The 26,077-nt window shown below is 35.6% G+C and overlaps 1 protein-coding gene across 6 annotated transcripts in view; it reads right to left on the reverse strand.

Annotated features, from left to right (window-relative positions):
• The window catches only part of PDS5B (PDS5 cohesin associated factor B), a 184,831-nt gene that overhangs the window by 62,586 nt on the left and 96,168 nt on the right, over nucleotides 1-26,077 (reverse strand). For all 6 annotated transcript variants that reach the window (XM_040267109.1, XM_040267107.1, XM_040267106.1 and 3 more), the window contains exons 14-19: nucleotides 19,644-19,725; nucleotides 16,964-17,012; nucleotides 14,537-14,676; nucleotides 12,993-13,108; nucleotides 7,743-7,848; nucleotides 6,226-6,386 (exon numbers count right to left, since the gene is read on the reverse strand). In XM_040267109.1, coding sequence (XP_040123043.1) covers nucleotides 6,226-6,386; nucleotides 7,743-7,848; nucleotides 12,993-13,108; nucleotides 14,537-14,676; nucleotides 16,964-17,012; nucleotides 19,644-19,725 — 654 coding nt within the window. The remainder of the gene's footprint in view (nucleotides 1-6,225; nucleotides 6,387-7,742; nucleotides 7,849-12,992; nucleotides 13,109-14,536; nucleotides 14,677-16,963; nucleotides 17,013-19,643; nucleotides 19,726-26,077) is intronic.

Here is a 26,077-nt window from a genome sequence, read left to right on the forward strand (position 1 = left end):
TTTTCTCGGCAGCTTAGAACATATGTCTAAAATTCTTTTTTATCCAACAAAAATTTCATTCTTCCTAGTGTTAATCACCATTCTTTTCAACACTAAAATATCCTCAAAGGATCTGTGTTTGTCTATTTATCTGTATTCTGTTAATACATTTTTAAATATAAGAAATTCTCTTTGGCTCTGCCATTTAAACAAAAATGTAGATGGTGTCTCCCTGATGACTAAACACTGGACACTTCTTTCAAAATATCAACATCAGAACTCCCAACTGAAACTACACTTGCTTAATCAAGTGGATAAGCAGCATGGAGAAGGAAGGTGGGAATAAAGGTAGTCAGTCCTTTATTTCTGTTTAATTTCTCCTCCAAGTCTGTTTGCTGCTGCTGTTGCTAAGTCACTTCAGTTGTGTGTGACCCCATAGACAGCAGCCCACCAGGCTTCCCTGTCCCTGGGATTCTCCAGGAAAGAACACCGGAGTGGGTTGCCATTTCCTTCTCCAATGCATGAAAGTGAAGTCGCTCAGTAGTGTCTGACTCTGCTTAAGTTCCTCCATTTGAGAACCAGCTTCACTTGGACTATGACTGTATCCTAAGCTATAGGGGACCCTCAGTGTTGGCACATCTAACTATTCTCGGGTGAGCCAGATTCCTGAGAGACTTATTGAGACAAAATGGAACCCATAATTCACCATCATTTTAGTTTAGTAGGTCAGCACTTACTTTTTTCTTTTCCTATAAAGTCAGTAGTAAGACATTTGATTCACAACTCTAAGCCTTACCTCACCCAAAAGCTTTATGCCTATTAAACCCAGAGAAAAAAGGTACAACCACAAAGTCTTTCCTTTATTTCTGCTACAGAAAAATAAGGTTCCCCGACTGCATCACCAATACAATGGACATGAACTTGGGCAAATTTTGGGAGGTGGTGAGGAACAGGTCATAGCAAACACCCTCTTCCAACAACACAAGAGAAGACTCTACACATGGACATCACCAGATAGTCAAAACAAAAATCATACTGATTATACTCTTTGCAGCCAAAGATGGAGAAGGTCTATACAGTCAGCAAAAATAAGACCGGGAGCTGACTGTGGCTAAGATCATGAACTTATTGCCAAATTCAGACTTAAACTGAAGAAAGTAGGGACCATTTCAACCTGAAAAATACTAATTTTATTACTGTCCCATGAGCTTGTGCATACATTGTTCTTTTGTGATTCACAGCAAGAGATCAAGATCAGTTAGATTTCCCTTGAAGAAACTCTCTTCCTGTTCTCCACTGTTTGCTGTTAGAACATCCACAGAAAATGCGCACACCCATGCATGCTGCTCGGTACCAAAACAGGCCGAACAACATGGTCCAGGTGTTACTGCCAGATATGCCACTACCACATGAGAAAGTCTGAGTTCTTGCAGAATCAAAGATTAGTTTTATACTGCTCTCCTAATACATCACTAACCAAAACACTTATGAAAGCTAACAAAATATCCATCATAATATTGTTTTTCTGGCTGCTCACAACTGTAATGGAGAACCAGACTAGGTTCAGTAGGTAGGACCGTGCTAATAAATAGGGTAATACAGAAATATGGACTCTACTAAAAGTAACAGAAACCTGTTGAATCTTAAAATATGAATACAGTAAATGCAGTCTTCAAGTTCATATATGACTCTGAAGTTTCATTTATATCTTGGCTACATGACTGAACATGGTAAGAACTAATCTCCTAGACCATTCAGGTATGACCTAAATCAAATCCCTTATTATTATACAATGGAAGTGAGAAATAGATTTAAGGGACTAGATCTGATCGACAGAATGCCTGATGAACTATGGATGGAGGTCTGTGACAATGTACAGTAGACAAGGATCAAGACTCTCCCCAAGAAAAAGAAGTGCAAAAAAGCAAAATGGCTGTCTGAGGAGGCCTTACAAATAGCTGTGAAAAGAAGAGAAGCAAAAAGCAAAGGAGAAAAGGAAAGATACACCCATTTGAGTGCAGAGTTCCAAAGAATGGCAGGGAGAGGTAAGAAAGCCTTCCCCAGTGATCAGTGCAAAGAAATAGAGGAAAACAACAGAATGCTAAAGACTAGAGATTTCTTCAAGAAAATTAGAGATACCAAGAGAACATTTCATGCAAAGATGGGCTCGATAAAGGACAGAAATGGTATGGACCTAACAGAAGCAGAAGATATTAAGGACAGAAATGGTATGGACCTAACAGAAGCAGAAGATATTAAGAAGAGGTGGCAAGAATACACAGAAGAACTGTACAAAAAAGAGCTTCACAACCCAGGTAATCACGACAGTGTGATCACTCACCTAGAGCCAGACATCCCGGAATGTGAAGTCAAGTGGGCCTTAAGAAGCATCACTAGGAACAAAGCTAGTGGAGGTGATAGAATTCCAGTAGAGCTATTTCAAATCCTAAAAGATGATGCTGTGAAAGTGCTGCACCCATTATGTCAGCAAATTTGGAAAACTCAGCAGTGGCCACAGGACTGGAAAAGGTCAGTTTTCATTCCAATCCCAAAGAAAGGCAATGCTAAAGAATGCTCAAACTACTGCACAATTATACTCATCTCACACACTAGTAAAGTAATGCTGAAAAGTCATGAAGCCAGGCTTCAACAATACATAAACCATGGACTTACAGATGTTGAAGCTGGTTTTAGAAAAGGCAGAGGAACCAGAGATCAAATTGCCAACATCTGCTGGATCATCAAAAAAGCAAGAGAGTCCCAAAAAAACATCTATTTCTGCTTTACTGACTATGCCAAAACCTTTGACTGTGTGGATCACAATAAACTGTGGAAAATTCTGAAAGAGTTGGGAATACCAGACCACCTGACCTGCCTCTTGAGAAATCTGTATGCAGGTCAGGAAGCAACAGTTAGAACTGGACATGGAACAACAGACTGGTTCCAAATAGGAAAAAGAGTACATCAAGGCTGTATATTGTCACCTTGCTTATTTAATTTATATCTAGAGTACATCATGAGAAATGCTGGGCTGGATGAAGCACAAGTTAGAATCAAGAATGCCGGGAGAAATTCAATAACCTCAGATATGCAGATGACACCACCCTTATGGCAGAAAGCGAAGAAGAACTAAAGAGCCTCCTGATGAAAGTGAAAGAGGAGAGTGAAAAAGTTGCTTAAAGCTCAACATTTGGAAAACTAATATCATGGCATCCAGTCCCATCACTTTATGGCAAATAGATGGGGAAACAGTGGAAACAGTGTCAGAGTTTATATTCTTGGGCTCCAAAATCAATGTAGATGGTGACTACAGACATGAAGTTTAAAGATGCTTGCTCCTTGGAAGAAAAGCTATGACCAACCTAGACAGCATATTAAAAAGTAGAGTCCTTACTTTGCCAACAAAGGTCCATCTAGTGAAAGCTATGGTTTTTCCAGTAGTCATGTAGATGAGAGAGCTGGACTATAAAGAAAGCTGAGCACCAAAGTATTGATGCTTTTGAACTGTGGTGTTGGAGAAGACTCTTGAGAGTCCTTTGGACTGCAAGGAGATCCACCCAGTCCATCCTAAAGGAGATCAGTCCTGAGTGTTCACTGGAAGGTCTGATGTTGAAGCTGAAACTCCTATCCTTTGGCCACCTGATGCGAAGAGCTGGCTCACTGGAATACACCCTGATGTCGGGAAAGACTGAAGGCAGGAGGAGGAGGAGACAACAGAGGATGAGATGGTTGGATGGCATCACTGACTCAATGGAGATGAGTCTGAGTAAACTCTGGGAATTGGCGATGGACAGGGAGGTCTGGCATGCTGCAGTCCATGTGGCCACAAAGAGTCGGACATGACTGAGTGACTGAACTGAACTGAGGGACAGGGAGGCCTGGCGTGCTGCAGTCCATGGGGTTGCAAAGAGTTGCACAGGACTGGGTGACTGAACAACAACATTTCTTTCAAAGCCTGCCCATACCTCAACCTCCTCCCTCTAGATTAGTAAATAAAGAACACTTATTATACATTCCCTTATACATCTGATTCAGGGATATATTCATCAATTGTCAATGTTCTCACACTCAATTCAGTCTAAATGGCTTATCTAGCGCCAATTCTCTCCAGTTTATGGTAGCTTCTACTTAAGACACATTTTCCTTTTAAATAATTTTGGTGAATGCAATGGAAGATGATTTAATAAACATTCAATTATCTCTTATCAGTTTTCCTCAACATCAACTCACACAATTTAATAATGTAAAAAATAAAATCCACATACATATTTCATCTTCTAGAAGACATATACCAAGAGTAACCTCATTGAAAACAGTGTACACCCAGCAGGTATTCAGTATCAGTTGAGCTAATTCTCCTCATGAGAGATACCTGAAATATGCTCAGTGTATATATATCAAGTAATTTCAAGGACCTCATTTTCACAGTAAAGCTGCGAATGGTTTTAAATGCCCTTCTGTATGATAGCTCAGTTGGTAAAGAATCTGCCAGCAATGCAGGAGACCCTGGTTTGATTCTTAGGTCAGGAAAATCCGCTGCAGAAGGGATAGGCTACCCACTTCAGTATTACCAGCTTAGCTGGTAAAGAAGCTGCCTGTAATGCAGGAGACTTGGGTTGGGAAGATCCCTTGAGAAGATATCCGCTCTAGTATTCTGGCCCAGAGGCATTCATGGACTGTATAGTCCATGGGTAACAAAGAGTCGGACATGACTGAGCGACTTTCACTTCATGTTCTAAAATGTCCAACTTTCAACTTTGCTCTCATAGTTTTCCTATAAATATACTGAACAATGTTTCTTTAAAATATAAAGGGCACTAGAAAAGATGGTCTAGAATGAAAACAAAAAAATCCACCGAATAAATCAAACTAAAACTCAATCAATGCTCTAATTAAGAAAACTACGCCATAATGGATATGGTACCATAGGCCATCCAAACAGGCTGATAGTCAAATATTCCCTTGGCTATTTGCTAGCTATATGACCTAGAACGATCTGACTCAAGTGAACATCAGATTTCCCACTTTGAAGATTAGACTCAGTAAAGTAATTCCTACACTTTACTGAATTGTTATAAAGTTTAAATGAGATAGTAATAGGGCATTTAGTATGGTACATGTATAGAGTTGCACACAGTTTATACGTTTAGTGTGTGTGTATACATGTATCTCCAAACTCTGATCTCTGATCTGGACCAGAAAGTCACAGCTCCGTTACAAGGAAAATTCATGTTCTCCAGGCTCCCTTAAAAATTAAGAAGCCATTTATAAAAAATAAAGTTTCTTGCCGTTGCCAAAAGTATATTGTTACAATATTCTGGTATGTTTCAATTATCATTTAAATAATGCTCTTTTCCTTGTAGTTTCTAGAGCTGATTAAGCTCATGTGAATAGAAAGGGATAACAAAACCTATACCTGAGCCTCTAAAATGCTAGCTTTGTCCAAGTCTCTCTCTAAAGAAAAGAGCCACAGTCAACTTCAACATGAAGAAACACAATACCCCAACCACTACTAACTAGACCAGAAGCAATGAGCTAGAGGTGAAACCAGTCACCAGTGACTACGGCAATATCAGGACCAACCACCAGCTACGCTCTCCAGGAACAGGATGGAGAGATGAACACACAGAAACAAGGAGGGATTCATAAGGAATGAAGATGTATTCTTTCTGAGCTATTATAGAATCCTGAACCATAATTAGAGATCTCCAGGATAACGGCATAATTTCCAATTTTTGGAAATACTAGAACACGCAAACACACAGAAAATATACTGCTGTTAGGATGATTATTACATGGTTCTCTGCTTCCCTGTGTCAAGTAAAACAATACTACTGAAATTTTTCAATTCAATACTCATAATAACAGAACAAAGTAAAGTGCTATGGACAATCCTGCTGAAATTCCTTTGGCGTTTCTCACTGGACCTTAAATTTGCATTGTTTATCCTATGCCATAATATGCCAAGGAACTCTTTTGCTATAAAACTGTTTTCATTGAAATCTTCAAGCAAAATTGATGCTTCAAAAGGAAATGCCATGGTCACCTTACATTTTCATGAATCTTCTAAAATACCAATCAATGCCTTCTCCCAGGAAATAAAGACTCTAAATAGTTTAGACTTAAGATAAAACCCAGACATTATTTCCTCAAAACTTAAAACTGACTCCAACTATTATGTAAATCAAGAAACAGCAAGCTATTTTTTATTTTCTAGGATATTTATCAGAAAAAAACTCAACTCACGATCTGATGTGTGGGAAATCCTCTTCAATTTTGCCTCCTGTGTTTTTGAAAATTTGGAGCGCAGCTTCCGCTACTTTTTCATCATCCATTTTCAGACAAGCCAGGAGAGACTCAAATGTTTCAGCAGAATGAAATGAGATAGGATGTGTAAATGAGAGTACCTAAAAAATGATCAAAAAAATGATCTATAAATCCTTTTCATCTTTATAAATCTAAAATGTTACACACTAGAAATGCTACAAGTCAAAGTAAAAACACAAGTAATTACGCTAAAAATAAATGAGAGCACTGGAAGACTGTACAATCTAAAGAAACAACTATCTTCAAAATTAAACAACACACTAACATAATTCTCAAAATAATCTGGATTTGGTTAATGTTTGGGGAGGAGGGGTGGAGGAAACTCAAGCTAGGAGAAAAGGAAAATGAGAAGAGAATTTAACAAAATACCTCTATTATTCTAAATATAGGTCATTAGAAGAAGATAATAACATTTTTGGAAAAAAGTAATCTAGGGAAGAGGGTAAAACATCAAACAGTAAAAGAAATTGTAAGTTTACAATAAACACACCAACATAGGACTAACGAAAAAATAAAGCAATAAATAGACCTTATCACATCTAAGAATTTAAGGTAGAGTATAATAGAACATAAAGACAACAGAAAATAACTGAAAATGGATGAAATTTTTAATAACCAGACCTAGTAAAACTGGGTATAGCGATCCGAAGGAAATCAAATTAGACCCTCCATTACAATCACACTTTCAAAATAAATATCTGCTAAGACATCAAGTACATGATTTAATTTAATCCCTGTGAGATAAGTATTATTTCTACCTCCATTACACATGAGGAAGCAAAAGCAATTAACTTAGAGTAACTATCTAATAAATGACAGTAAAAACAATCAGACTTGCTTTATGACACACTTAAAAACACTGTCTTAAAAAACATTGAGAAAATGCTTATAATTTATTATGGGAAAAGTCAAGATATAAAATTGTATATTCAGTCTCATTTCAACTGTACCAAAAAGTATATTTTTCTATAGATTAAAAGGAAACAAAAGAAATATTTATGAATGATAGGCTTCTCAATGTTTTCTTCTTTATGATTTTATATGCCCTAAGTTATCAACAATTAACTGATATTTTTGTAATAAGTAAAAGGCAAAGGTAAATTTTAGCTAACATATAAAATGGACTTTAAAATTTTGGTGCTTCCTGTGGTAGTGTTAGCAAGTTCTTTGCACACTAATGAAACCTTTAAATTATAATCCTTAATATAATTAATACTAGGCTATATTATATAATGTAAACATAAAAATATTAATATTTATCTTACATGTTAGAATAAATGCACAATTTCAAAATTACCTAAAAGTGATTAAGAAAATCTTATTTTAGATTATATTAACCTAGAAAAGCAAATCTCGACTAAAACGTACAAACTATATATGTAACAGTTATCTCATTAGCCACTTAAGTGCCTAAATTTCAATGTAAGCATATTTACCTTAAGCAGTTCAAGACCTGCCCTGATGGCTTGATCAGTTGGAACACCCTCATCTTCATCATCTGCTGTTCCATCTATTGATTTGTTCACTTGCTTTATAAGAGCACTAAAGTATGACAAAAAGATTTTTTTTTCCATTTTTTCAACTCTTTTTAAATTAGCAATGTTTAAGAAAAATAATCCTGAGTATTTTCTATACAGACCACAAATAAACCACACACAAATTTGATACAGCTGTTTCCCAACCATTATGGCAAAACAAAAAGCTGTAATAAATATTTTGAGATGCTTCTTTTCGAAATGGTATTTCCCCATGTCCATTCAAATGAGGTCAAAATGTTATCTGACTTGCTGTTTATTAACAGTGTATTTTTATTCTTGTATTTGCTGTGTGAAGTTTAGGTCCAAACATGTGAATGATAAGAGATGTTTTCCAATTATCTAATGTTCATTATGGTTCCAATATGTAGAACAACATATACTGAAATAAAGGATAAATGATAACATAAAGCACTTTCAAACAACCTAGCAAATACTGTGTTCAGCACTGTTATGAAAGCCAGAAAGGACTGCTTCTGACAGGTATAAAAATGTTATATAGCAAACATACAATAAATCCTCACTAGAATACTTAGAACAGATCACAAAGGAAATACAATATTTTAAAGTCTTCTTCTAAAAACAAGCTTATGTGATTTTAAAATAATCATTTGAAATGCACTGTCAATTATCCAAAATACTCATTCACTTTGATAGGTATGTTTTACTACAAAAAACAACTAACAAGTATCAAGTCAGAGACCTAATACAAATCAAAATACAAGAAAATTCAATTATTCAATGTTTTTTAAAACGCTTAGGAGATTTATGTTTCTACAAAAATATGTAGTCAAATCTAAGGTGAAGATATGAGTCAAATACATCTGTCTTCCTTGCAATAGCCTCCTAAATTTATCATTCCCTTAACAGTTAAAATCACTGAGGATGTTTTCTGTCCTGTTTTGCCCATTTTCCCTGCTTAATTGTTTCTCATAGCTCCAACTACTCCAAATAAAAATCTTCAGCCTGAATTCTCTTCCCAAATTTTCATCAGTTCCAAGGTTTTCTTTACCTAAATGTACCAAAGGAATGAAAAATGCCATATATCCAAAATGAAATTCATTTCTTTCTTCCATAACTAAGAGCAGGAAGCTCTCTGTCTAGTGAGGGGAGGCCAAAGGCCAAAATTAAGTAAATAAATACATTAAAAAAGATAATCAGGAAACAATAAGGCCTGGAGAGAAGGCCAGGACAAGAAGTGAGGTTGGTTAGCGAGGGTAGTGAGGAAAGGCATTCCTGTAGAGGTGGTACTGCTGTTGTTTAGTTGCTAAGTTAGGTACAATTGAGCTAATAACCACAGATTAAGAGCCAGTGATAAAAAGCATCAACCTGGAAAATCAGAGAGAATCAATTGAAAAACTATTACAAAATACTAAGAGTTCAGTGAGGTGACACCAACACCACCAAAAATGGACAGAGCTATTCTGTATTAGCCAAAGCCACCTTAAAAATACAGGGGCCAGGGGCGAGGATATCTATTTAAAATGACAAGTCAAAACGTATAAAATAACTAGGAGTAAAAAGTTTTAAATGCACAGAATCTGTATATAACTCCTAAAATTACTAAAGGGAGCAAACAGATTTGAAAAAATCAAGACAAGTATTTTCATAAGATGGAAACAGTATTACACGAATAGCATTTGCCACTACATCTAAAAATATCTTACAGGAACACAACTTGGTGTGGGATAAGATTCAACACATGCATTCTATAACTCATCTGGAAACATTAAGTAATGTTTGAGAACAGCTAGTAAATATTAAGGGAGGAGGGATTAAAGAACTTCCTAAACGAAATTTTAATTTTTATCATAAAAGCCTTAAAAAATACAAAGAAACAAAGGGAAAAAATCCAGTAAGACCCTAAATATTGTTAAGAATTTATCCTAAAATAAGGGAATGTCTCAAATCAAATAGGAAGAAACCAATTTTTCAATAAATGGTTCGATACAACTAGATACTAGGCTTTTAAAAAAGGATGGATCTCTTATCTCCACCTTACAATGAAATGGATTCCAAAACAATTAAAACCTAAATGTAAAAAACATAGCCACCTAATACAATACCAGAAAGAAAGGCAGAAAGAAATAAAGGAAACAAATGATAGATCATATAATTTAGTATTTATTAATGTCAAGCATAAATTTAAAAGGCAATCAAACTGTGTTAATAGCCTTGTTTTATAAAGCATTCATATAATCAATAAAAAATGACAATTTCTCTAAGCCACTTACAGAAAAATAAGAAGAAAAGCAAAAAGCCAAAAAACATATGGGGAAAAAACATTCAACTTTAAACAGTGCCATCATTCATTGCAGCCATAAAATTAAAGACACTTGCTCCTTGGAAGGAAACTTATGACAAACCTAGACAGTGTTTTAAAAAGCAGAGACATCAATTTGCCAACAAAGGTCTGTATAGTCAAAGCTATGGTGGTTTTTCCAATAGTCATGTACAGATGCAAGAGCTGAACCATAAAGAAGGCTGAGCGCCGAAAAACTGATGCTTTCGAATTGTGGTGTTGGAGAAGACTCTTGAGTCCCCTGGACAGAAAGGAGATCAAACCAATAAATCCTAAAAGAAATCAACCCTGAATATTCATTGGAAAAACTGATGCTGAAGCTGAAGCTCCAATACTTTGGCAATCTGATGCAAAGAGCTGACTCACTGGGAAAGATTCTGATACTGGGAAAGATTGAGGGCAGGAGGAGAAGGAGGTGGCAGAAGACAAAATAGTTAGATGGCATCACCAACTCAGTGGACATGAGTTTGAGCAAGCTCCAGGAGATGGTGAAGGACAGGGAAGTCTGGCATGCTGCAGTCCACAGGGTTGCAAAGAGTTGGAAATGACTTAGCAAGTAAACAACATCATCATTCACCTATAAAATGGGAAAGACTGAAAAGGGTACAGCCACTATTAGGAAAAGTTAGGTGAATTGGACACTCCATGACTACTGGTGGGGAAGAGAGTGGAACCTTTCTGCAGTGTGACAGTTAAACCAAGAGGGCACTGGAGCCAGACTTCCTCTGTTTAAATGCCATTAGCTACTTCCCAGCAGTAGGAAAGTTACTCTAGCATCAGTGTAGCTCACTGTTCCTTACCTGTAAACTGGGAATAATATTTTTTGCCTTATAAAGAGGTAAATGAGTTAAAACACAAAAAACAAAGAGTGCACATTATAAGCAATAATGGCTATTACCTGTTATTATTAGTTATGACTGAACATATCTTATGTATCACCAACCTACAAAGACATGCTTTGGTCCTCAAGTCTTTTTGTACATAAAATGCATTACTTCTGGAAACTTTATCTTAACTTTCAAAAATACTGCAATAACCTGCTTTTATCTTTCTGTAATTTGATTTAAAAAAAATTGTCTGTCATGCCCAAACAAGAAGCATATCCTTTCTCAGCAGCTCCCTTCATTCTTTCCAAGGTACTATTATTCTCTTCATCATCTGGATTTGACCCCATAAACTTCTCACTCCTCCTCCATTTTATTCCCCATTTCCAGTAAGAGGACCCGTTTCTAAGGCTGTTCTTTTAAAACCTTCCTCAAATATGTTCTTTCCTTTCCATCCCACTATCGTCATCCAAAGAAAATTATAACAACACCTTAGCAGGCTCTCTCTTCTATTTCCCTCCTCCTGTTCATCATCAATCATTCCTGCTTCTCAACAGACCAAAGAACAAAGTAAAAGCTCTAAAGTCAGATCCTAAAGGCTTTCCACAATCTGACACCAAATGCTTTTTGAGGATCACCTCATAACACTTTTACATTTCTCCACAGAGTAACTTAAATAGACGGCAATCATTTTCTAAATATCCTTATTCCTTCCTATCCAGTTAGCTTGGCTTATATAAAACTCAACACCTAAAATTCTCCTCCCATTTCTGTAGAAATAAAATCTTACCCATTATTCCTCTCACATCAAATACTACCCTCTCAGAGAAATTCTTTTAATCCTTTGAACACGATCTGCATCAATTTTATCCAACTATAATATAATCTCTTGATTAAAATTCTTATTCCACTACTAGACATAAGATTAATGAAAAGCATGAAGTATGCTTTGTCAATGCCTAACTAGCACTGTTTTAAATATAGAAGGCATCGGATTATTTAATTAATGAATTTTAGTCTGATTCAGATTTTTCCTTGTAATAATATAAAGGATTCCGGTTTTGTTTTGCTTCCTTTTATTTTTGAAACTGAAGAACACTTTCCTCAAATGAAAAACAAGGCAAGAGGAGTCCAAAATGAAAAACAGGCATCCAACGTCATGTCCTCCTCCACTACAGAGGGTTACAAGCCAGAAGTCATACCTTATGCCCTCCCTCCAAAAAAATCCCCAAAAGGGCTTTACTGAGGACAGTGTACAATTAGTAGTATTTTAGATTCTAATATACCTCTGAAAGGTACTACTGGTCATAAAAAAAGAATATGCTCTCCATATTTTATAAGTATTCCTTTTTTCAACTGGTTGAAACATTTCAGGAAAAGTTTAAAACAAACAAAAACAGGTCGGGGTTGGGGGGGGCGGTGCGGACTTCACTGGCAGTCTAGTGGTTGAATGGCTCCACACTCCAATGCAAGGGGCACAAGTTCAATCCTGGTATTATGCTGTATGGCATGGCCATAAATAAATAAATAAGAGCTCTCCACACATTTTACAAAACCAAGTACAGACATAAAAAGGAAGTATTTTCCAAGATGTCAAAGTCAGGTGATATCAAACCTGAAACTTTAAATGAAGACTGCCTTAAAAATAACATTTTTAGTTCTCAGATACCTGTGAAATGCATCATATGTTGTTTTATAACATAATCACTTTATTTTCTTTTCCAGAAGGTAGAACAGCAACTTGTTTCTATCAGTTAACCTATGCGAGCTAACTAACCAGTATACAGTTAACAGATAAAAATTAGGCTTGTACTGACAAATTCTCATCCAAAAAGAGTATATAAAATTAAAATAAATAACATGAAATACTAAATACATACAGATATATACAGGTGCGTATATAGCCATTATGTATATACATAAATCTATATAGATTAGTGCCTTACATATAGCAGACACTCAACAATGACTACTAAAGCATGAACGAATTAATGATAATGAAAATTCAGTATTTTCATTAAATACCTGATAGATTCAGTATCTATGTGCACAGGTGCTATCCTCTCCAAGAGAAACTTGATCATTTCCAGAAAAGGATTTGTAGGCTGTTTGGGGTTGCCCAACTTCTTAGTTATTTCACGCTGTAATGGAGATGTTTAAAATATTACAAAAGTACGTTTAAATAATTCATTACATTAAAATGTTAAGAAACTACAATAATTAAAATCACACAGTACCAGTACTATTAGTATAGTATTGGTGCTGGAATAAACAAATCAATACAAAAAGACTAAATTAAGAATTCAGTATAGGAAAAAGGTAACATTTCAAGTAAACAGGAAAAGGATTATTCAATATATTATTACACTGAATATACTAGAATAGCTCAATAGACATTTTTTAAAAATAAAAGCAGAGTTAAATTCCTATCTCACATCTTACACCAAAGATACTCCAAAAGGATAAAAACAAACACAAAAGAATAAAACCAAGGGTCATGGGATATCAAACTTCAACAAGCAAAATTATCAGGGGAGCTTATTAAAACTACAGATTCCTGGGCCTCACTGTGAAGATTCTCATTTAGTCAATCTGGGGTAGAGCCAAGAATCATCTTTTATAAAAGAATTTACGAAGATACACGGGCAACAGATTAAATAATACGGACATAAATAAATACTTTCATTGACCTGCAGTACAATGGGATTTCATAAGCAAGACTCCAAAGGCAAAAAATTGAAGAGACTGCTGACAAACTTAGACAACAAAACTATCATATGTAAAGGGCATTACAAACAAAATGAAAAGGGCTAAACTACAACTGTTGGAAAACTATCTGCAGCCTAATGAACACACAATGCCATGACATACTAACGAGCCAATGAGATAAAGACAAATAGTCTAGAAAAGTAGGCAAAGATTAAAAAAAAACACAATTTACAAAAGAAATAAGAATGACTAATGTATCCAAGGAGAAAAAGTGCTCATATGATTGCAACCGATTTTATAAATCCTATCAAAATAATAATGTTTTTGTTTGAATTTTGTGTTTCCAACAGTGATACTGGCCAATAGCAAACTTATCCTAAAGAAAAGAAATCAAGACTGTGTAAAATTATTAAGCTATAAAGATTTATTTTTTACATTAATCAAAGACTGGGAAAAATTTAAATGTGTAACACAAGTGGGGGCCATTCAATAAATTATGGCACATATATTCAATGGTGTGCTATATTGCTACTAAAGATAATACGGTAAGACTAATGAAAAAGTAAAATATACCAAGCTCTGTATAATATAATCTTATTTTAGAAGAACATACACCATAATATTAACAACTGTGTCTATAGAGTAATTACAGTTTAATACATTATTATTTTTGTGATATTTCCTAAATTTTATATACTGAACATAAATTATTTTACAAAAGGGGACAAAAAAGGATTTGTGGGCTTCTCCAAACATTATGGAGGAGCCTGGCAGGCTACAGTCCATTGGGTTGCACAGAGTCAGACATGACTGAAGTGACTTATCACCAAACATTAACTCTTTTACATTTCTCTCCTTACCACACAACCTTCAGCCTGTTTGCAGGAGCATGTTGGACTGACAAGTACTTCTAACTGTTTTCTTATTTTCTCATCATCTTCTAACACTTGTGTGAATTTCTTCATGAAATCCTGAGCCTTACCAGGATCCGGCAAATTTCCTTAAATTAAATTAAAATACAATTTTAGATTTTTCCTGAAATAATAAAAGAGCAACATTTTTCATTCTTTACTTTGATGAAGAATCCTAACATATAAATTCATTTAATTTAATGAGATAAAATTATACAGATCCTTTAATAATGAATTTTCCCAAGTAAAAAATTTTTTCTTAGAAACATTAAATAAAATCACTGTGAAGGACCATCTATCCAGAGAAAGATCATACTGGTTAATTTTAAATAACTATATAATATCTGAAGGCCTTAAATGTCAACCTGAAAAATACTAATTTTATTACTGTCCCATGAGCTTGTGCATACATTGTTCTTTTGTGATTCACAGCAAGAGATCAAGATCAGTTAGATTTCCCTTGAAGAAACTCTCTTCCTGTTCTCCACTGTTTACTGTTAAAACATCCACAGAAAATGCGCACACCCATGCATGCTGCTCGGTACCAAAACAGGCCGAACAACATGGTCCAGGTATTACTGCCAGATATGCCACTACCACATGAGAAAGTCTGAGTTCTTGCAGAATCAAAGATTAGTTTTATACTGCTCTCCTAATACATCACTAACCAAAACACTTATGAAAGCTAACAAAATATCCATCATAAAATCGTTTTTCTGGCTGCTCACAACTGTAATGGAGAACCAGACTAGGTTCAGTAGGTAGGACCGTGCTAATAAATAGGGTAACACAGAAATATGGACTCTACTAAAAGTAACAGAAACCTGTTGAATCTTAAAATATGAATACAGTAAATGCAGTCTTCAAGTTCATATATGACTCTGAAGTTTCATTTATATCTTGGCTACATGACTGAACATGGTAAGAACTAATCTCCTCCCCCCCAACTATGTGACTGTGTAACCTTTCCCTACTTCCGTAACACAAAAATTCTACTGTACTGTTTATCAACAGTACAGTTTTGGAAAAAGTCACTTTATAGCCCATCCACAGTATCATATTAAGGCTACAATAAAGCATATCACCTAAGAAACAAAATGAAAAGAAAGTGAAGGGAGTGGGAGAGAGGAAGGAAAGAGAGGAGAAAAGGAGGAAGGGAAAAACAGCAATGAAAAATCCCTTTAATTCAAGATTCTACAAACATACTTGACCACTGGAACTCTTTTTTTTCTGACGGTACTACTAATATGTGCAGGATATTGACATTCCTTGGAGCAGAATTTGGGAAATATTGTACTTGTTGGAAGAAACTGGATACGAGGTTAAAACAGAAAGACTACAGGAGATTATCTCCTTTAGGGGATAGTGTCCACAGCCAAACAACCAGGGAAATACTTAATTAAAAGCAACAGCACAAAATCACTTGCTTTAAGTTTTCCAAAGGGACTGAAAACTAATTTAATTGCTCAGGACTACAAAGTATTTTGGTGTGAAATTTCTACTCATGCCAGAGTTTCTACCATTTAGTCTAATACCCAATGAATACTATTCTTTTTTTAGTGTCTTAACATACTTCCACATACATCTTGGAACATTTGTTAACATCTTAAAAATCCCCCTAAGATCTCTTCATTAACCAAGTGGAAGCTCGGTGCAAGCACTTCCCCAGGTGCTCCTGATCTTCTATCCACCCTCATGCTATACACAGTGATCTCTGAGGTGAGAGGAAAAGCTAGTGCCCTGCAAAACAAGCTACTTTTCCCTGCCCTGAACAAAGGAGACAGGCAACACAACCCTTTGTATTACCTGTTAAAGGCAATTAAATAACATTTGATTTGAACATTTTTTATTTGAAATAAAACAAATGTTTTATTTGAAAACATTTTTTATTTAAAAACATTTTACTTGAAAGCAAAAAAGCGAATTAACTTTTTTTTCTCAAAAAAAATTTGCAGTTATTAAGTATATCCTTCATTCTAAACTTTGCCTCACAATGAAATTCAAGCTTCAGATAGATTTACATTAGAGCAAACAATAGGTAAGCACAGGCTCAGTTTTTAACAGCAAGCTTACACAGCAATTTGAATGAATTCTCAAAAATAAATTTATTCAACAAAACCTTTATCTAGCTCTTGCTCATACCAAAACACAAAATAATTCTGTACAGAATGCAAAATAAATGAAAATAAGGGGAAAAAAAAGGAAAGCTGAGTATGCTGGGGGAAAGAAAAAAAATTAAAATCAACCAAAAAACTTTAATCTTTACCTGTATTATCATAGCCAAAAATGGAACTTTGAGGAATATTTTATACTACCAAAGAAAGAAATGTCTCAAATAAACCTTAAATTTTACATATAATATTTTAAGTAACTTACTTGTAATAACCATCACTTTTGAAAATATGGCCTTGACACTGGCATCTGTCTGAAAATCACACAAAAAAATGCAAAATTAAAATCTCCTAGCAATAATCTTCATTATATTTTTCAGAAAGTTAAGCATAACCCACTCACAGTCTAAGCCCATGCCCAGACCACCAGTATATATTCCTTCTTTAGACATGTTTAAGCCCCCAATAAACTGAATGAAAGAAGTGAAGTCATAATCCACCCTCGTCACTTCTTCCCTCATCCTGTTTTGTCATCCTCTCAAAAGGAAAAAAAAAAAAAGATATGACTGCTGCCTCAACCTTTTGGGACACAGAGGTATTCTGTTTTTCTTAAGTATACTCAAAGGACAGGACAATTTAGTTTAAAAGGGGAACAAAGTAATCTGGAAACGGTTTTCACATTTGTAGTCTATCTCAAACAAAAAACTGACAAGTATATAATTCTGATTGAACTGAGGTATTTAAGCCTGAGAATTATGACACGTAAGTCAGGAAGCCACTGACAAGACACTAGATGAGGACACTTAAAATGCCATTAACATGTACAAAAGATATTTCCAAGAGGGCTAGTTATATGCTGCATCAGTACAGTATAATATTTCAGTGAATCAATGTCTTCATTACATTGTGCTTCAAGTAACATATTCTGTAAAGTCATGGGTATGAATGATGTTTCTAAGAATGCTAGTTATTCACTGCATCAGGTTAGTGTTATTTAATGAAAAGAAAGATCACCAACAAAGTACAATACTGCAAGTCACTTTGAGACAAACTGAGCAAATCAGTTAAGTTAAATGAAATAAGCAGAAGAGCTACATTGCTAAGAAAGAATAAAAATTATCTTAATCAGAAGAAATAAAGAAGTCAAAGAAAAATATTAAATATCTAAGAGTCTTCCTGATAAAATAGGCAGTATTATAAACAGACAAAAATTAAACACAGCTTTTTTTTTCTAACTTTAACTGTATAACATCTACTAGAACTCTCAACATAAAGTGAGTATTAAGTAATAGACTTAATTCTCCTTTCACTACAAGGCCGCTTTAGAGTACCATCCTTCTCCATTCTCTTTCTTCTTCAACCCCACCACACAAGAATGAGAATTCTCTCTTTGATTTAGATAGCATGTTAATTAAGACAATTTAAAGGATAATACCACAAAGTAGAAGGGAATAAAACACTGTAACTGAACTGAGACTGTATTTTATTCCTAGACTGAACAGGAATATGAGACCCTGCCAAGTTTTTATGAACAAGCAAAGAGAAGAAGCTCTAACTAAATAAATTTTAAAGGGACAGTGAGAGTCAACAAAGCTATTCTTGATTACAGTCTCATACATCACACTGCTCAACACACAATCTATACACTTAAAATGCTATTCAGCTGCTATTATGACTTTAATAATGCTTTCAATCAGTAATAATTTTACACACATGAAAATGAGAACATCTCACATTCTAAAATAGTATGTTTGCAACTTTAGAGGTAGTAAATTAATATGTCTCTAGGTGACAAAGAGGGGCACTTTATACAGAGTATATTACCTAAAATACTCTTAACACTGCATTATAACACTGACTAAAACAAATGTTTATTGGCTGAAACACACTAACTTAACTGAGATTTTCCAATTTCCCTCCTTCGTGCAGAAGTACTGAAATAGCAGAATTACTAAAATAATTTTAAGTCATTCTGTAACAAGGAAAAACTTACTCTAGTAGGTTCAATATAATCAGCAATCACTGAAGGTTAAATTATGTTCAATAAGTCATAAACAAAGAGACAACTGTTAGCCTATAAACCAAAAATACTACTCAGTTGTAAAGCTTCAATCAGGCAAACAAGGGTCAAGAAATGTCTTATTACTACTACTGATTTAGAGGTTAAGAAAAAAGTGAGGTCATGATAAACCTCAAACAAATACTGTTAGCTCACTGATTTTTAGGACAAACGGCAAGATTTACACCTAGGAAAACTGGAGATGTTCTCCCTTAGATGAAATAACTCCATTCTATTGACCTCTGTCCTATGAACAGAAAGTGTATGTTGTGGGGAAAGGGTGAAGGAGTCCACTATGTGCTGAAACAGAAACAAAAATAACACTGTGCTGTCTTCCCTGGATGCAATTTAAAATGACCAGACACACACATTTTTAGATGAACTGTATCTTTTATAGGCCTACATACAACATTCTCAAACAAATCAACTAGATGAATAACTACCATTAAATTATAAATATGAAGACCAGGTAATACATTAAAATTACCAGAGTATTAGTCCTAAGTAAAAATATCAAAATACTACACTATAATTACATGATTTTAAAACTTTCTATAACCACAAAACTATACAAAGATGATGGCGGCATTTCAGTGCAACAACATTAAGTGTAATTTTACTGTTTTATATGCTTTCAATAATGCTGAGTTATTGTTTTTTGTTTTTAAAGTTACCAAAAAAGGCTTAATTCTGAGTACACAGAAGCACATTCTGTTTCCTGTTGGATATCATCTCTTGCAGATACAGTGAATTTAAGTTTTCCTATGTAGTAAGTTTCTTAAAAATTTCAGTGTTCTAAGTTAGAGATCATAGGTTCTAGAGTCAGAACTGTTCCACCCAGAAACAGCTGTTCAACAAACACACAGCATAAATGGTGATAACGTACTTTGGGTTGCTTAATTAAGTCGAGCAAATCCTTTACTTGATGTCGGAGCAGATTTTGACACTTCCACATTTCATTCAATGCTCTGAAAAACATAAACACATAAATTTAAATAACAAAACGGGATAAAAATCCTCTAGGATATTCCAACTATATAATTTTTCTATAAGTTCAGACTATAAAAGGAGATGACAAAGATAGGGTAGAAGTTACAGGGGCTAAGCAACTGATGATAAATGGAGAGAGAGGAATCAAATAGAAGACATAATAACATTTGGGGAGATGGGCATATCAAAAGAAGGGGATTAGTGGTGATTGTTTATCCTTTTGTACAGAAATACGGAAAATTTCTCATTAATTGGAACATATTTGCAGGCAAGGGTATAGGAATTAACTGAGGTGATTACAAACTTGAGAAATAAAGCAATATTTAATGGAATAGTATCTTTCAGTAGGTAGGATGAAAAGGAATAAAAGACAGAAAACAGTGAGCTCTGAGATAATGGGGATACTTTTTCCTGAAAAATATTATAATTTTACATTATATATATATATACTTTATTAGTCATTTATAAATTATGTTATATAAGTGAATATTCATCTTCAGTTCAGTTCAGTTCAGTCGCTCAGTCATGTCCAACTCTTTGCAACCCCATGAATCGCAGCACACCAGGCCTCCCTGTCCATCACCAACTCCCGGAGTTCACTCAAACTCACGTCCATCGAGTCCGTGATGCCATCCAGCCATCTCATCCTCGGTCGTCCCCTTCTCCTCCTGCCCCCAATCCCTCCCAGCATCAGAGTCTTATCCAATGAGTCAACTCTTCACATGAGGTGGCCAAAGTACTGGAGCTTCAGCTTTAGCATCATTCCTTCCAAAGAAATCCCAGGGCTGATCTCCTTCAGAATGGACTGGTTGGATCTCCTTGCAGTCCAAGGGACTCTCAAGAGTCTTCTCCAACACCACAGTTCAAAAGTATCAATTCTTCGGCACTCGGTCTTCTTCACAGTCCAACTCACATCCATACATGACCACAGGAAAAACCATAGCCTTGACTAGACGGACCTTAATAGGCAAAGTAATGTCTCTGCTTTTGAATATACTATCTAGGTTGGTCATAAGGTCGGCAAACTAATGTCTCTGCTTTTGAATATACTATCTAGGTTGGTCATAACTTTTCTTCCAAGGAGTAAGCATCTTTTAATTTCATGGCTGCAATCACCATCTGCAGTGATTTTGGAGCCCAGAAAAATCAAGTCTGACACTGTTTCTACTGTTTCCCCATCTATTTCCCATGAAGTGATGGGACCAGATGCCATGATCTTCGTTTTTTGAATGGTGAGCTTTAAGCCAACTTTTTCACTCTCCTCTTTCACTTTCATCAAGAGGCTTTTTAGCTCCTCTTCACTTTTTGCCATAAGGGTGGTGTCATCTGCATATCTGAGATTATTGATATTTCTCCCAGCAATCTTGATTCCAGCTTGTGTTTCTTCCAGTCCAGTGTTTCTCATGATGTACTCTGCATATAAGTTAAATAAGCAGGGTGACAATATACAGCCTTGACGTACTCCTTTTCCTATTTGGAACCAGTCTGTTGTTCCATGTCCAGTTCGAACTGTTGCTTCCTGACCTGCATACAGATTTCTCAAGAGGCAGGTTAGGTAGTCTGGTATTCCCATCTCTTTCAGAATTTTCCACAGTTTATTGTGATCCACACAGTCAAAGGCTTTGGCATAGTCAATAAAGCAGAAATAGATGTTTTTCTGGAACTCTCTTGCTTTTTCCATGATCCAGCAGATGTTGGCAATTTGATCTCTGGTTCCTCTACCTTTTCAAAAACCAGCTTGAACATCAGGGAGTTCACATTCATCTTACACAACAAAAATTTTGATGTCCCCATAACAGTTTTATTGCTCTCAGGCAGAAATTTTAAAAAGAGATTTATATAAGAAATCTATATTTATATATAAAATATATATAAATCACAGAGAGCAATTAATGTTATTTAAATGCTGAGTTATAGAATATCAGAACCATTTACATTTAAAATTTTAAGAAAGAAATTTTCCAAAACCAAATACTACTTCTCATTATTGTTTTCAATTATCTATACTTGTACTGGGGCTTCCCAAGTGGCATGAGTGGTAAAGAATTTGCCTGTCAATGCAGGAGACCAAAGAGACTCAAGTCCCACCCCTGGGTTGGGAAGATCCCCTGGAGAAGGAAGTGGCAACCACTCCAGGATTTTTGCCTGGAAAATTCCATTGACAGAGGAGCATGGTGGGCTATAGTCCATGGGGTTGCAGAGAGTCAGACACGACTGAGCACATACTTTCTATTAACTCCATTATCACACACACAAAGCACTGCTCTGAGACAATAATTTAATGCAGACGTACATAAACCATGTAAAAACACCCATTTTCTTTTGATAGACAAAGCAATTATTTGCTTAATATTTTCATTCTCAACAGTGTGTCTTAAAAGTACTTTTGTATCTTTTAAAAAAGGAGATAAATTAGCAGAGATTTGGACACAAATTCCCTTTATAGTAGTCCCTTATAAATGGTACTAGCAAAACAACAGTACTGGGGCATTTTCATCTTAAAATAGCTATACTTTACTGTTTTCAAGGTACTAAAGCTCCCTAAAGTTTAACAGGCACATTTGAAGGATTCAAACATTAAAAGAAAAATGACCATTATCCAGAGGACTGAAAAAGTCTCACAGCAAAGTAGCAGTATGTAATGAAAACAATAATTTTGAAAGAAACAGAGCGGTCATCTGTGAAATTACTTCTGAACCCCAAAGCCAATGAATTCTCTCCATATCTACACATTTTATCACTACTTGTAACTTTAAAAGGCCCTGGATTTTGAAACTTGCTTTCACTTTAAAGCAGAGAAATAAAAAAGAAATTATCTTACCTATTATAGTTATTTATTAATTTAAAGATGAAATTTTAAGTAATTCTAAAGCTTATTATAAACCATTACGGTTGCAGCTTAAGTCAAAAGTGCCATTACATACTAAAAATTTGTACTGTAAAAATCAGGAGGGGCACCCCCTCAAGCATTTTAATCAAATTATATTAAGCAGCAAAGACAATGTGCCCTTGTGTTTTGCCTTTCTAAACAGCACTTAAGGAAAAAAAAATTGTACTAGTGGAAGCAGTATTACTATTCTAGGAAGACAAGTACCCAATTCATTCAATGTTAGTCTGAATTCCAGCTCTGTCACTAAATAAAAGTGAAAAATCTGACTGGAACCTGGCAACTCTTACATTTGTTAACTGACTTTTTTAAAATTAGGTGACATTTTAAGTAGACAACTAGTCCCCTCATGCGGGCTTCTCTTCAGTTGCACCAATGCACTGTATGTTTGCGTCATTCCAAAGAAACAGAACTGCCACTGAGCCACAGAAACCTGCCAAATGTTGACGAGAACCTCTCCTCCAATCTGCTCTACTGGCAAACTACCTGTCAGACTCGGCAGTACAGACCTGTCTAGATGAGAGCCTGATCAATGAAGGAGAAGACCACCACCAGGACACCTGATAGTACCACTTACTCTCGTGGATAACAGCTGCTCTGGGCAACTTGGGGAAGGTGGGAATATCCACCATGATCAGAGGGCACTCAAGCTGCCTCAGTTCTCCTCTCCAATCATCAAGATACTCAGTTAACTTAGTGACTTACCCAAAAGTGGGTACATATCAAAAAGTCTAAAATATAGAAGGTATTTTGTCTGCCCCAAAAGAACACCATCATAGAATAAAATATATGGCTCTTTCAATAAATAAAAATCTTTACCAAACAAATTCTTAGCAGGAACCTGCCTGTTACAGAGGAGCTATTTTAAATACCATTCAAACTGATTAGACATCACAAATTCAAATGACTTTCTGGGCTAGAATGGTAATACAAATGAAGTAGGACAGCCATTATAATTCAGGAGTGAGCACTGTGGTGAAATCAGAAACATTAAGTAAATCATCATTATTAGTATTCAGGACGATGGAAATAAAATGAGACAAAATTTCATATCCAAAAGATTCACAAAAAATAAAATGCCAGACAGAGGATGGAGAAACTTAGAAACCACTGGCAAGAGTATAAATTAGTATAATCATATTGGAAAATGATTTGACTAGTTTATAATGCTGGAAATGTGCATCCTCCACAGTTCCACTCATAGCTGTAACTCCAGTGATCCTAAACCTTGTGTGCCCATTAGAATCCCCAGAAATGCTTTTCTAAACACCCCAATGTGCATACTACAAACTAGACAAATTAAATGACAAACTGAGGATGAGATTCATGTGTCAGTGTTTTTTAAACCTTTCCAAATGATTCCAATATGTAGTCAAATCTGAGAACCATTCATAACTATACCTCAGAGAAATTCTTGCATGTTTACTAAACTGGAAAATGTTCACAGTAGCATTATTTGCATTATTAAAAAAGGGAAAACAACACAAATGTCCATTCTTTCCATGCACTCAGATCTGCAATGTCAAGATGATGGAATAAAACTGTGGAATAATGACAAAGTAATTCAATACCTCAGTGACAATGAATGACCCATAAGCTATGTAGAGAGTGGATGAAGTTTAGGAACATAATAGAGTGGTATGAAAAAAAGAAAAAAATCACAGAAGACTATACCCACAATCACTCCATTTTTATAAAGTTCAAAAATGATCAAAAACAAAAAATATATAAAGGATACATACATACATATAATAAAACCCTTCTTTAAAAGGAAATGAGAAACACAAAACTAAGGTTAGCGGTTTCCTTTGAGAGGAAGGAGGATGAAAGAGGGTAGGTGGTAGATTCACAGACAGTTATTCAGTTCAGTACAGTTCAGTCGCTCAGTCGTGTCCGACTCTTTGCAACCCCATGAATCGCAGCACGCCATGCCTCCCTGTCCATCACCAACTCCCAGAGTTCACTCAAACTCATGTCCATCGAGTCAGTGATGCCATCTAGCCATCTCATCCTTGGTCGTCCCCTTCTCCTCTTGCCCCCAATCCCTCCCAGCATCAGAATCTTTTCCAATGAGTCAACTCTTTGCATGAGGCGGTCAAAGTACTGGAGTTTCAGCTTCAGCATCATTCCTTCCAAAGAAATCCCAGGGCTGATCTCCTTCAGAATGGACTGGTTGGATCTCCTTGCAGTCCAAGGGACTCTCAAGAGTCTTCTCCAACACCACAGTTCAAAAGCATCAATCCTTCAGTGCTCAGCTTTCTCCACAGTCCAACTCTCACATCCATACATGACTATTGGAAAAACCATAGCCTTGACTAGACGGACCTTAATAGGCAAAGTAATGTCTCTGCTTTTGAATATACTATCTAGGTTGGTCATAGCTTTTCTTCCAAGGAGTAAGCGTCTTTTAATTTCATGGCTGCAATCACCATCTGCAGTGATTTTGGAGCCCAAAAAGATAGTCTGACACTGTTTCCACTGTTTCCCCATCTATTTCCCACGAAGTGATGGGACCGGATGCCTTGATCTTCGTTTTCTGAATGTTGAGCTTTAAGCCAACTTTTTCGCTCTCCTCTTTCACTTTCATCAAGAGGCTTTTTAGTTCCTCTTCACTTTCTGCCATAAGGGTGGTGTCATCTGCATTTCTGAGGTGACTGATATTTCTCCCAGCAATCTTGATTCCAGCTTGTGCTTCTTCCAGCCCAGCGTTTCTCATCATGTACTCTGCATAGAAGTTAAATAAGCAGGGTGACAATATATAGCCTTGACATATTCTTTTTCCTATTTGGAACCAGTCTGTTGGTCCATGTCCAGTTCTAACTGTTGCTTCCTGACCTGCATATAGGTTGCTCAAGAGGCAGGTCAGGTGGTCTGGTATTCCCAGCTCTTTCAGAATTTTCCACAGTTTCTTGTGATCCACACAGTCAAAGGCTTTGGCATAGTCAATAAAGCAGAAGTAGATGTTTTTCTGGAACTCTCTTGCTTTTTCAATGATCCAGCAGATGTTGACAGTTATTACTATGCTTCAAAACTCATCATTTCTTTGGGTGCATAAAATACTTTATGACAGTAAATGTAAAGACTTTTGGAGAACCACAGACAAAATGTAAAGAATAAGTAATAAAATGTTAAAAAGCATCAGGTGTATACTTGGTCAGTTAATTTGAAAAAGTTGATTAATAGGAAGTAACAAAGGGACATACTGAATTAATGGAGAACTTACAAATGGATAACATAGTTATATAGAAACGACAATGTGGGTACTATAGGGAAGTCATTAGAGAGAATAACTGACTTGAATATCCATGTAGAAAATAATATAAGATTCTTATTTGACATCATGCATAAAAATAAATTACAGGAAGAATAAAGATCTCAATCAGAAAAGCAAATCTTTAAAATTTTATTCAAAAATATGGAACAACAAATTAACCTCAGTATAG

Source organism: Oryx dammah, unplaced genomic scaffold (genome assembly GCF_014754425.2).
Source record: "Oryx dammah isolate SB20612 unplaced genomic scaffold, SCBI_Odam_1.1 HiC_scaffold_24, whole genome shotgun sequence".
Taxonomy (NCBI): Eukaryota; Metazoa; Chordata; class Mammalia; order Artiodactyla; family Bovidae; genus Oryx; species Oryx dammah.